This window comes from Euleptes europaea, chromosome 1 (genome assembly GCF_029931775.1).
Source record: "Euleptes europaea isolate rEulEur1 chromosome 1, rEulEur1.hap1, whole genome shotgun sequence".
Taxonomy (NCBI): domain Eukaryota; kingdom Metazoa; phylum Chordata; class Lepidosauria; order Squamata; family Sphaerodactylidae; genus Euleptes; species Euleptes europaea.
In genome coordinates this window covers 145,607,831-145,621,578 of record NC_079312.1, presented here as the reverse complement: position 1 = coordinate 145,621,578, position 13,748 = coordinate 145,607,831, and the positions used below count along the sequence as shown (strand labels likewise).

Here is a 13,748-nt window from a genome sequence, read left to right as displayed (position 1 = left end):
CCTGTTCCACTGAGGAACTGCTCTGTTAGAAAATTCTTCCAAATGTCTAGACTCTAGACGGAAACTCTTTTGATTTAATTTCAACCCGTTGGTTCTGCTCCGACCTGGGGCAACAGAAAACAACTCGGTACCATCCTCTTCAATGTGTTGCTGGCGTTACTCTTCGTTCCGAGTTTGGCCAAATGTCACTTGAAGCTAGGGCGTGGTTGGCCGCCTTTAAACTCCACCTTAAACTGTGCTTTAGCACTGAGGGGTTCCTAGCTTCTCTGAAGCATGACCCTTTCAAATCCTCATGGCAAAAAATCTTAGATGAGAAACTGGTGTTGCTGGGCTTCTCGCAGGATATGTTATCAGATCTTGGGAAAACTGAAGCTTTTGCCAAAATTAAAAAGCGCATTAAAGAGCTCGATTATAACAGCACTACTTTTCGTGCTTGTCGCGTCTGTTCATCCCAGTTCTTCGGAATACCCCCTCCACGTGGTCTGCCTGCCTATACATATTATCTGACAACTCCTCGTCTCTGTAGAGCTTTTTGCTTGGCTAGATTGAATGCTAACCCTTCTATGGTAATGCAGGGCAGAATTCTGAATATACCATACTCAGACAGGATCTGCCCTTGCTCTTCTGGCTCTATTGACACATTAGCCCATGCCCTTTTGGAATGCCGCTTTTACAAGGAACTTCGATCGCACTATATTTCCCCCCTTTTAATATACAAATCCAATGCCTCTGTGACTGACATAATGCCTTTTTTACTAAGCGACAGGGACTCCAAGGCTACATTGTCAGTGGCAAGATTTGTTTCAGTCCTTATATCCCTCCAACACTAGATATATGCTGCTCAAGATCAATTGATCAAGGAGCTTCTAAGGGATAAAAGGAAGGAAAGGTACCATCCTCTATGTGACAGCCCTTCAAGTACTTGAAGATGGTTATCATATCCCCTCTCAGTCCTCTCCTCTTCAGGCTAAACATACCCAGCTCCTTCAACCTTTCCTCATAGGACTTGGTCTCCAGACTCCTCACCATCTTTGTTGGCCTCCTCTGGACCCATTCCAGCTTGTCTACATCTTTCTTAAATTTGCCGTGTCCAAAACTGAACACAGACCTCTAGGTGAGGTCTAACCAGAGCAAAGTGATACCATCAGTTCGCGTGATCTGGACCACCCCTAAGGGCAGGTGCCATCTTAAGCTCATCTATTAGGTAGTGTCTCATTGAACTCAGTGGGAACTATTTTGCAGTAACAATAGGTTGGTTTTGTGATATGAACTGACTAACTCAAAGTTTCTCTCCTGCTTTTTGGCAGCAAACGATTATTTCACACACTTTCCAAAAGTCAAGAAATTATACAGGTAGAAAGTGAGAAATCTCTTTTCGAGGGTTTGAAGTGCAGTTATGTGGAGAGCACTGATACTAACGACTTCCTGCTTATGGGCTTTAGGGAATGTGTATAACAGCAAGTGTGTTTGAGCAGGTTTCTTCTCTTAACTCCTAATTAACTTCTCAGAAAACTTTGTGGTAGCTTTTAGTTTGTTTGCACAATATGTTTCATGTGCATTTTCTGGGTACCCAAGGTTGAGTGGGAAAGATAAAATTGTATAATAGAAAAATATTTTTATTTTAAGGTGCTTATATCTTGGTTAAAAACATTAAAAATCATAAAACAAGGCACAACGGCAACTCATAAGGTTGAAAGACCTGAACCACACAGACCATACACGTTTCGGCCTACAAGCCTTCCTCAGGCCTTCTTTGACCACTGAGGAAGGGCTTTAATGTTTTTAAACGAGAGATAAGGGCCTTAAAAAATATTTTTCTATTATACAATTTTATCTTTTCCACCCCACCTTGGGTACCCAGCTTTTGGTTTTTTAGGTTGGGTTCCTCCCCCCCCCACCTTTTTTTGTTCATGTGTACTTTCCCCATACCAGTATTAATACCCATTAAAAGATTAGGAGTCTTCCGAAGTGTCATTAGCAAGTGTCATTGCAAGACAGCTGTAATAGGCTCCCTACCTTGCATTCCATCAAGGCACAACCCAGTGTACAGCCAAGAATGCATTATAACCTGGAAGCCCAAAGCCTGTGTGCCTGTTCTGGGCTCATTCACCTGTTGACCACCTCCCTTGTTGCTCTTCTTTCCCATTCTTATTATCCACGTGGTTTTGTTCATATTAGTGGTGTGCCAGGAAATCCTGCAGCAGTCCCCGTGTTTTGGTAGGTACATTTTCAAGCTATCTTCCCTGTGTTATGAACATAGATATTATGCCACTTTTAACAGTCATGGCATCCATTAAGGAACTGTAGGAGCTGTAATTTAGGGAGGTGGTGAAGAGACACTCTAGGTCAGGGGGTAGGTAACCCCTGGCATGCATGCCCACAGTGGCACACCAGGCCACTTTGTTTAGCACCTAAGGCCAGATCTCTGCCCAAGCAACTGAAGAATCAGCACACTCCTGGGGCCAATGGTGCAGGAGAAAGCATCAGGCTGGGCTTATGACCATCAACACATTCCCAGAATAATCCAGCCAAGTTGAAGGCGCATCCCTAAGACGCTGGCAACATCACCTGGGCTTGGTTTGCTCGAAGAATGCCTGGCCAAATACAACCCTCATCCCCACCCCACCTGATTTCTTTGCCATCTTCAAAATGAAACAGTACACTTTTCCAGCACCTGAACCTTAAAATTTGTCTACCCCAGCTCTTGCTTCAGGGAGCTGGAATTCCCAGAACAGAGGAAATGGCTTGGAGACCAGATTAAGCCTGCAGTGTGCACTGAGTTCCGATTTGCATAGCTGCTTCCCCCCTCAATTGTTAACGACACTCCTCCAGGACACTGCTGGCCCTGCCTATGTCTTCTTTAGAGTGGTACCATGTATGGCCCATGGGAAACAAACTGCCCTAATTTCCACCCTCTGACTTGCTGGATCCCAGTTCCCTCCAAAACCAAACCCTCCAGCACCCTGAATCCCAAAGAAAGGCAGACAAAAACCACATTCTATAAACAGCAAATGCTTGTTGTTTCAAACAGCTTACAAGTTGTCAGGGAAATAAGTGCTCTCTACAAAAGAATAGTAACAAAGCCGGTGTCGCTGCCAACTTACCAGCGACAGCAGGAACAGAACCCAGGTCTCTTCTGCCTGCCTAAGCCAGGAAGGGGAAGAGCTCTTTCCCTTGGCTCTGGGCGGCTCAGAGCATATCACGGACAATGGTGGTGGTGTGCAATATTTACAGGCTGATTTCTGATAGGTGTACGTGCTTTTGGGGTCAAAGGGGGGTGTCATCCACTGCCCAGTGAAGTGCTCCAGGTGCCGGGGGGGTGGGGGTGGGCCAAGGTAAAGAAACTGAGCATTTAGGGATGAGGGGTTTGTGCATGAGACAGAAAGCAGGAAATGGTTGGTCCCCTCAAGACAGAGTCTAAACATGAGGGTGGAGTGGCACTTCCCCCCCCCCCTCTAAAATAGGCTGCGAATGGAAGATCAAGGCCTCATGCAATTAGCAAAGAAGTTTGTGGGGAGGGGTGGGTTTGAGAATAAAAAAATCAAACTTCTTGCATTGTGGCTTTACAAGCTTGGTTGTTCCACCTCACTAGCAGAGAAGCAGCTGTGCACTGAGTAGAGAGAAAGAAAGGACCAGGATCCAGTCCTGAGAGCTGCAAGGGGAATGAGAGCTCCTGCACCCATCAAAGGCTTTTCACCCTCTTAGGGCAAACTACACTTGACCTCATTCAACATTTCAACTTGTATAAAAACAGGCTCGGGGGAGGCCATGGTTTTGCATGGCAAGCAGCAAAATGAAAAGAGAATGCTTTGTCCTGTGCCAGTGGGCATCTTCTGCTCAAAATAGCCCCCTTCCTTCCATAGGTCTGGAATCCCCCTGGGGAAAAGCAGCTTATGGAGTATTTTGAGTGTGGAAGAATGGCTTGGAAATGGTTGAACATCCCCCTTCCCTGTGGCTGTTCTACCCAAGTCATCTTCTCATTTAAAAGAAGAGGTCATTTCTTACATGTGTGGTTGGGCCCCTCCACTCCCTGAGAATCAGTAAGATACTTCCTCTTCATGGAAGCCAAAGTGGGGAGAGCAGGGAAAAAGATATTTGGGGCAGTTCTGGAGCAGGCCTTTGCACATCGTTGTATCATCTCTGCATTCACAGGAAGCATGTGAGACGACAGGCGTAGCAGCATTGAGATATTCTACACACACAAATATTCACATCAGAAGGCTATCTTAAGTGGCAGGAGCCCCTGTGAGGAAGTCTCTTACCATAGTGACTATAGTGGAGGATGCTCTGACATGCCCCAGACAAGGAGCACAGTGGTGACCACACCAAAATCTACAGTGGACTGCAGAATATTCCTGGACTGTACTAGCCAACTTACCCAGATTCTGCAAAGTTCAGGACAGAAATCATCTAAATAATATTTCAGGCTACATGTGATACAAGTTGAGGCTATGGAAGAATGCTCTTCCCTTTAAAAATAAAAAAAAACCCTTTCTGTTCTTTGCATCCACAAAACTAGACACCAGGAAGAAGAGTTCAATTGTAGCCTAATCTTCTCCCTGATGTATTAGCTTTCTAAGTGCAGGGATCCCCCCCCCCCAAAATGGGAAAGCATTTAAGTATATGCTTGCTCTTCACTGCAGTAGTACATTGCAGGGACTTCTTTACCATTTTATCTGCTGTTTATACTTACTATAGGCATTCCAGGAGGTGATAGGCCACAATTTCACCTCTTTTGCATGTAATGCATTTGTGCAGATATTCCCCATCATTATAATGCTTCCACACAATGACTCAGTTATTCCTCTGAATGTTTGCAGCAGAGTCCAAGGCTGACACTTTATAGAGCCCTCACTGCACCATGCTATGCTCCACCCATGAATGCAGATGTGGGGGCGATACTTGTGTGGCCAAAAAACCTGCATCAAATCAGCCTGATGCCCAGTCCTCGAGCAAGCAGAACCAGAAGTTCTGGTTCCTCCTTGTGTAAAATTGTATTTAACTCACAAGGAGAAACAGAGCTTAGTGTTCCTGGCTGCCAATACTCCTTGATCCTAATACACAATTCTGCTCTCCTAGAGTTAGAAAAGAGAACCCACAATTCCTGGGGCCCTTGTCTCATGCACAGACACACACACTGCCTCTCTCCTGGGGATTATACACAACTCCTCTTCCTCCTCCGCCTCCCAGTAAATGGAATTGGGATGCAAAGCTGCTGATGGAATTTACCCTGCAAGGACATTATCGTGGCCCTCGTAACCCAAAGCATAGGTGGGGAAGCAAATTCACCCAACCTGCATATAGGAATCAGGCAGCTGTGGTTGTGTCTGGGGTTCCATAGATAGCACCTGTATACTGGGGGAAGGAGGGTTCAGCTAGGAGGGGAAAGACAGAAAGGCTTGATACCAGGCAAGATGGACCAATCCACTCAGGCCAAGAGGAGGCGGGCTGGGCCCCGGACGGATGGCTGCCTGGGCCCAGTAGTGGGGACCCGGCGGGCCTTGTGGGGTCTCAGTAGCTGTCCTTGGCCCAAGGCCGGTTGCGCTGCCAGTTCCTCTCGTTGTGGTTGTGCTCAGAGTCACGCTCCAGAAGGCGGTCTTGTGAGTCATGGCCGTTGGTGCTGTGGAGGCCGCTGTTGTGATTGCGATGCGGCTGGTACAGGTCAGTGTAGGCATCCGAATACTCATCCTCCAAGTGCCGGGAGCTGCGCTGCGATGACACCGCCCAAGTCTTGCGGGAGGCGTCACTTGCTTCATCGGACTGCATCAAGTTGTCATGCTCCACCGGGGAGTGCTCATTCCCACGCTCACCCTGTGGCGCCTCACTCTGACCGGGGGATGGGGGGCAGGGGGTGGGGAGGAGAAGAGAGAAGCAAGACAGAGATCTGGTCACAAAAAGCTCCAAGCCACACAGGCACCCTATAGTGTTGTCATAAGGCCTACTAGAGCCAGTCAGTAATTCAGCTTTTGTTCAATGGCATAGCTGTAAAAATGCATGCCGGGGGGGGGGGCGGTTTGGGGGCTCCAATACAACTCAAACAATTAGGAGTCTTGTGGCACCATACAACATTAAGAAGTTTTTATTCAAGTAGAAGTTTTCATGGGGCTGGAGTCCACTTCATCAGATGCATGCAGCGACAGACAACTACAGTCAGTTGATTCGAGCAGGACTTAAGTCATTTACTTGTTTAGCTATTTGTATACTACTAAATCCCCCTTATCGACTTTACCCTCATGACAACAACTCTGTGAGATAGCTTAGGCTGAGAACCAGTGACTGGCCCAGGGTCACCCCGCGACCTTCCACAGCCGAGTGGGGACGTGAACCTGGGTCTCCCAGATCCTAGTTTGACACTGTAATGACGACACCACTCGGCCAGGGAAGCTCACTGGGTGACCTTGGGCCAGTCACGCACGCTCAGCCTGGCTTACCTCAGAGGGTTGTTGTGCAGATAAAATGGAGGAGAGGAGAACAGTGTAAACTGCTTTGGGGCCCCACTGGGGAGAAAGGCAGGGTATAAATGAAGTAAATATTCTCAAATTACTTAATTTAAGTATAATTTATAGTATAACTTATAGTTAATTTATAGTTAAAAACTTGGTTTTTTTAATGCAGTTGGGATTTTTTTTTGAAGTGGAGAGTAGGATGATGAAGCAAAAGGAAGAAAAAGAGTACACGTATGGCAACACTTTCAATGAAGGCAATAAAGTACTCTCTGATGCTCCCTCCTACACAGCTGTACCTTGAAGCAAAGCTGTCTAGAACAACAGTGCTTATCGTTTTCAGAGTTCAGCACATCACCTATCATCGTAACTGCCTTGTAAGATAGGGCAGCATTATCTTCCACATATTGCACATTAGTGGGGGAGAGGGGCTGAGAGAGCATGGTTTGCCTAAGCCTATTTAATTAATATGTGGCAGAGGTGAGATTTGAACTGAGAACCTTTTGGCTATACGTTTTTCACCACGCTCAGCTCACCAGGCTATATCCAGATCTTTGCAGATGCATAAGAGCAGTTGTTTAGGATGGAAAGTAAAGCACATTGGAGAATCAAAGAGACTTAACAGGACATTATTTAAGGGTTTTGTTGTTGTTGTTGTTGTTGTTTTGTACCTGTAGGCTTGGAATGGCAGTAGAAGGTGTCATGAGGTTCTGGCTGCCAAGGGTGTGCAAAGGGTGGTGGGTTGCTCGCCAGTACACCTCCAGGTACTCAGCCAGGTGTTCACAGGCATCCTCCAACTGGTTTTCATCCAATATCACATCAAAGACTTCCTGGGAAAGGGGAGGGGGAACAAACCACAGCGTGAAAAATAGAGAACCAATCCTCAGAACAGCAACACCAACAGAGGTCAAGCAGTGGACACTCCAGAACATGAGGCATAGTGGGTCATCATGATAGGGAGGAGATTTACCAGTGCTATAGAAAAAACACCATAAGTTATAAGCCTTATGTTCCCAGTTATTTTTTAGATTGTATTTCTCAGAATGTTTGTAATGTGAAGCAAGGGCAATGCTGGATGGCCCAGGCTAGCCTGATCTCGTCAGATCTCAGAAGCTAAGCAGGGTCAGCCCTGGTTAGTATTTGGATGGGAGACCACCAAGGAATACCATGGTTGCTGTGCAGAGGAAGGCACTGGCCAACCACCTCTGTTAGTCTCTTGCCATGAAAACCCCAAAAGGGGTCACCATAAGTCCGCTGTGACTTGACGGCACTTTACACACACATGGGGGTTAAAGGCTCAAACCCTGCCAGTCTGTCCTGGAAAGAAGCTCTGCTCCTTTGTTCTAAACATCTAAGGAGAGGCTGCTATTGCTCAGGGGAGAGGGGGAAAGCACTCTGCACATGATCAAACGGTACTTTTTATTAAATAAAAGTACCAGGAGGGTCTGCACATTTCAGGTGCCCTTGGCAGCCAGCCCCAGACTGTGCTCCTTGTCCCCCAGAGGGGAGGGGAGACTGGCTGTGGTCCACACGGAGCTTTGGGGCACTCCTGGCACTTCCAAAGCTCAGCATGACTGCAGGGATTGCTCCAAAGTGAGCAGGGGGAGAGAAGGGGCTCATGCTGAGTCCTGGAAGGCTGGTTTCCAATGCTTTTTGAAGTCTGACCTTTTCCACATTCAGTAAGCTCTGTTCTTCTCCAGGCCTGAGAAAGTGGTAAAGGATCTCACCAGAATTTTTTTTTAATGTGCTAGACAGAAGCAAGCTGCCAAGCACATTTGTGACTCCCTGAATGATGCCTCACATCAGTTTATTTTTATTTTCGATCATCACTGAAGGAGGACGTGGTCACCGACGCAGGTTGTGGTACCTGCCAGAGGTTTTTGCTCTTTAAACCACTGAAAGCGGTATGAACAGGAATGCTGCTGAACAGACAGAAAGGCTTGATACCAACCATGGGGTGGTATTGTGAAGTTAAGAGGCTCGCACAGTGGGCTAGCAAAGAGCGTGGCTTGAGTACCTTAGGGGAGGGAGGGCACAGTGGTGTAGGGGTGGAACGGGAGAGATGCGTCCCCTTTAAAAACTCACCGGAGGACACTGCACAAGCTTGTCAGCGGCCATCATCTGGACATTGAGGTGCTTCACCTGAGATTTCCCTCTGGACTTGATCAGGCGCTGCAGCACCTTCCACAGGGAAAAAGAATGCACACAACACACAGCGTCAGAAGGGACGCGACAAGACCATCCAGAGCTAGCTGAGACTGAACAGTGAACCAGGAAGCCTTCTCCATCAGCCTCAGAGACCCCCCCCCAGCTGCCTCACTCCTACAGTCTCTGAAGCCACAGCTGCAGGACAGAACAGGCTTCCTAGGAGCCACAACTAGAGGCTTATGTTTGTGACTCTTTCTGTAAAGGGAGGGGAGCCACAACTCCCTCCCTGAAGACCAGTAGGCTGGGCAGGCTAAGAGTGACCTCTCAGTGGAATGACAGGCACCAGTTCACAAACTTTACATCTGCCCTCCCTATTCCCCCCTTGCTTCACATGTCCTGCCTATGCCCCGTGGAGTGACATATCTGGAACCCTGCACATGGCAGCAGAAAGCAAAGGAAAAAGATAGTGTTCCGATTCAGTGTTGACTGGTCACTGGGTGGCAGCCTGGCAACCCTTGTGTTACTAACCATGTGCTCTAACCTTTTTAAATTATGTACTTGCCTGTAGTACATACTTGTTTCCCCTGCCCTTTCAGCAAAAAGATGAAAACCTAAGCAGAAACCAACCTGAGGACTCAGCCAGATGAGGCAAAGATCACACTTCCATAATGTACACATTGCAGGCTCATGAGGCCTCTATTTGCTTCTGGAGCAGGCTGTGCAGGGCAAGGAATCAGTTCCACGGCTCTGCTTATTAGCATTTTAAAGAAGGAAGTACATGTTTGTTAACACCACCATTCCCCCCCCCCTTTAAAATGCTAACAACAAAGCAGGGGGCCTAATTTTGAATAGCAAAACAAATGTATTTAATTAATTAATTACTTCATAGAGGAGTACAGTATTTGAAGACAATGCAATAAAGTAGAGGTTTTTAAGTGGAGGCTGAAGAGTTAAATATCCTTTCCCTTCATAGCCCTGAGCCAAACTAAGGCCGCAAGAGCCTGCAAACTGCATGTGATGGGTTAGAGCATCTCTTCTGATCGAGGCCCTGCCTTCACCCTAACTCTGTATTGAGTGGCGGACCCAACTGGAAGGAACTAATACCCCAACCCACCATTAGGGGGCAGTACAACATACAATTAGGGCACAGGCATTCATACCTAATCATGATTCAAACGTCAAGAGAGGAAAACCGCCCCTAGGTAGGCTGTCTCTTCTCCCTAGCTCACCTTTGGGGAGGAGACCTTGACATAGACAATGATGGGGGCCAGCGAGGTTTTGGCCAGCTGTGCTGGGTGGTTGATGGTGTCGGCATCTAACACAACCAACTGCAATGACTTGGCCAGTTCAAAAATCCGCTCGATCTCACTCTGGACTTCAGCTGGGAAGGAAACAGAAGTTTCTCACCAACTCAGTGCTCCTCACCACTATTCAAATGTGAGCTTGACTGTGCAGACTGGTGGTGGTGAATATATCAGTCACATGAAGAAAATGGAATTTCTTAGCATGGCAAAAGAGATGATGGGGCAAAGGATAACATAAGAGAGGGGAGAGTTTGGAGTGATGCAAAAAAGGTTGAGAACAATTGGATGGGGGGTCATATTCTAAGAAGCAAGCAGGAGTATGGAGAGAACAATTGGTTGGGAGGTTTTTTAAGTTAATTGTTTTAATTATTACAACATACAGATGAGTATAATGAGTTTAACATCTATGTGTAGAACTTCTTACATTTCTAACAATTCACTTCTATACTGTTGTATTATATTACATCTTAATCTCATTTTCCTCTACATTTGCTTAACAGAAAAGTTTCTTATAAAACATTTCTCTTTTAAATCTTTTCCTTTTAGCTTTAATTCCTACCTAAGCTTCCACTCATATATGTATGAAAGGCATTCCATTTTCCTTGAAATTCTGATAGTGGTATATTATGTATATAAGATACCAGTTTTGCCAAGACATCGTATTCAGCTAATTTATTCTTCCACTCAATTAGACTTGAGCATTTATCTACTTTCCATTTTGCTGCAAATAATATTATTGCTGCTGTCACCATATATTTGAATAGTTCATTACATATTTTCAGCCTATTACTTGGTAATATATTTAATAATTTTGGGGTCCATCATAAACTTAATTTTTAAAATCTTTTGCATTTCATCATGAATCTCTGCCCAGTATTTTGTTGCTTTCTTGCATATGATAGAAGGATGCATCCATATTTTGACATTTCCAACAGTTCTCTCTACAGTTACTATTAGTTTTCACTATACTTTGGGTGAAATAAACCATCTGTAGAACATTTTATACCCATTCTGTCTTAATGTTTGACATTCTGTGAACTTAATTTTTTTACTCTATACATCCTCCCATTGTTTATATATTTCCTCCAAAATTTTGCATCCATATTATCATACTGCCTTTTACCTGCTCTGTTTCAGTATCAGATTGCAATATGATTTTATATATTTTTTTCCTAACCAATGTCCTGTATTTGTAGTTATTAATTGTTCAAAGTCCGTTTTCCTTCGTAGTTGGCTTCCCTCCGCAGCTATTTGTTCCCTTAGTCTTGTCACCATTTGGTGGTATAGAGCAATTGAATATTCGTTCCTTCTTTAATTTTTTGCTAAGTTTTTATTTTCCCTTGATTATCAATCATATTCTCATGTTATAAGATCAGTTATGCTTCTTAAGCACTGTATGCATGAACTGGGGATATTCAGTGGCAAGACTGGAGGATTTAGTTTACTTACTTAGTTTACACTGGTACCATATTCTTAACAGACCATCTCTCAAAACATGTTTCCTGACTTGGGTTTGAACTATCCTTAAAGATTTCTTGATCCATAGATAGTTATGTATACCTTTTTTAGCATCTATCATTTCCCATTTTTCTGTCCTTCGGTTGGGATCAATGATCCAATCTGTCAGCCAACCTAATGTGGCTGCTTGATGATACAGCTTTATATTTAGTACTGCTAAACCAATTTTTTTCATCCAGTAATATTTTAATTCTTACTCTTTTTCCCCACTACAGATGAAATGATTAATCGTTTCCTACCATTCTTTGGAAATCTTTTCTTCTATATAAATTGGTAACATTTAAAATAGTAAAGTTAACTTTGGCAATATATTCATTTTAATTGCAGATATTCTTCCTAGCCATTAAATTCTTAGCTTTCCCATCTCTGCAAGCCTTTTTTGATAGTTGTCCTTGAATAATGTCCTGTTAGATAAATTCCTACATATTTTATTGCTTTTCTTGTTACATCACATTATTTTTCCGATTTCTTCTTCTTCTGTCTTTGTTGCTGATGATTGGGATTTTAAAAATGTTTCTAAGGCTGTATGCAGATAATAGCTTCTGAGAAAAGTGAACATGGTTTGGGGCAGGTTTTGCTTCCTGTGGTGTATATACCAGCTCCTATAATCTTTGGTCAAACAGGGTTTGCAGGTGTCTGTATTTATCAAAAATCGAGATGAGGGTACAAACAAACAATGAGCAGTGAGTCCTTGATCAAACTGCTCTCCACTCTGCAAAAACCTGTCTGCTGCACCCTAAACTGAAGACAGTCACTTTTGCTATTGTCAAGTGTTTGCATACAACCATTTCTTCTGAGCTACTGTAGACTGAGCTACAAACCAGGTAGTCCCTGGTTGAAATCTCGCCTCTGCCATCAACTCACTAGGTCAGGGGTCGGCAAACTCATTAGTCACAAGAGCCAAATATCAACAGTACAGCGATTGAGATTTCTTTTGAGAGCCAAATTTCTTAAACTTAAACTATATAGGTAGGTACACTGTTTATTAACTTAATAAACTTTAATTAAAGTTTTAAGTCTTAATTAAACTATAGGTACACTGAATAAAACTTGATATCATACTTAATAGTGATCTTATTTATTGACAAAAATTTAATTGAAAGTCCCTGCCATTTCCCCCTCCCCGTCCGGAGTCCTCGTCTGGAGGCCTGGTCTACCACCATAAAAGCTTATTGGTAGACCTGGCCTCCGGCTGAGTCCCATTGGGAGGCCAGGTCTACCCACTGGCTTTCTTGGCAGTAGACCTGGCCTCCAGAGGCCCTTAGAAGCCAATTGGTAGACTTGGCCTCTGAAGGGGGACTTTTTCCCCTCCTCGGAGTCCAGGTCTACCGCCAAGAAAGCCAGTGGGTAGACATGGCCTCCCAATGGGACTCAGCCGGAGGCCAGGTCTACCAAAGGAAGCCCGCCTTGCCCAACAGCTGATAGGCGGGGGGGGAGGAACCGCTGAGCTGCCCGCCCAGCAATCACGCAGCTAGAGGGGAGGGGAGGGGAGGCTTCAGGCTCCCAACCATTGAGGGCAAGGGAAAGGGGGACCCGGCCATTCTCCATGGCAGGGGGGGGGAGACAGTGCGCCCGCTCGCCCGCTCTCTCTCTCTTAGTCCAGCTGCCGGAGCGAGAGGGCGCAAGAGTAGGGGCTCCGAACCAAGTTCGGAGAGCCGCACTCAACGGGCCAAAGAGCCGCATGCGGCTCTGGAGCCGCAGTTTTGAGACCCCTGCACTAGGTGGTGTCTGGCAACCCACAATCTGTTAACCTCATCTCCCTTATTTATAATACTGGCATAATAATATAATAAGCTGTCAACTGTACAAAGTTCCTGAACAATGCATGATCAAAGGGACTCAAATCCCCACTAAGCCACAAACCACTGGGTGGACCCTGTGCCAGCTACTCAACCTAACCTGTCTCACAGGTTTGGTGTGGGGATAAAGTGTAGGAGGAGAGAACCATATATGCCCCCCAATCTCCTTTGAGGAAGGGGGGAGGGCAATAAAACTGAGATGGACAGACAGTTCCTTTGGTATATGTATAAGAGGTACTTCTGAAAACACTGCAAGTCCTCTCCCAATGAAGTATAAAAGGTATTATGTATGCATACGTTACACAGAAGGCCGGAGACAGAGTTCCAACAGCAACTGTTTTATTCAGCTATCAGGGAAGAGACTTAACTGCAAAACTTAACTGCAAAACACTTAACTGCAAAACACCCAGGGATTCGACGAATAGGCGGCAACGTCAGAAGCATGGAGTGGTGGCTCTGGCAGCGTCTCCATGCGGATGATATCATGGGCTGGCGAGGGGTCCCAGTCAGACTCGTCTTGAGGCAGATGGCTGAGG

At 45.4% G+C, this 13,748-nt stretch overlaps 1 protein-coding gene across 4 annotated transcripts in view; it reads right to left on the bottom strand.

Annotated features, from left to right (window-relative positions):
- Positions 1 to 5,457: 5,457 nt before the first annotated feature.
- Positions 5,458 to 13,748, bottom strand: part of CACNB3 (calcium voltage-gated channel auxiliary subunit beta 3) — a 38,013-nt gene continuing 29,722 nt past the window's right edge. For all 4 annotated transcript variants that reach the window (XM_056857841.1, XM_056857836.1, XM_056857823.1 and 1 more), the window contains exons 10-13: positions 9,821 to 9,972; positions 8,529 to 8,624; positions 7,115 to 7,273; positions 5,458 to 5,826 (exon numbers count right to left, since the gene is read on the bottom strand). In XM_056857841.1, coding sequence (XP_056713819.1) covers positions 5,512 to 5,826; positions 7,115 to 7,273; positions 8,529 to 8,624; positions 9,821 to 9,972 — 722 coding nt within the window. In that variant the 3' untranslated portion in view covers positions 5,458 to 5,511. The remainder of the gene's footprint in view (positions 5,827 to 7,114; positions 7,274 to 8,528; positions 8,625 to 9,820; positions 9,973 to 13,748) is intronic.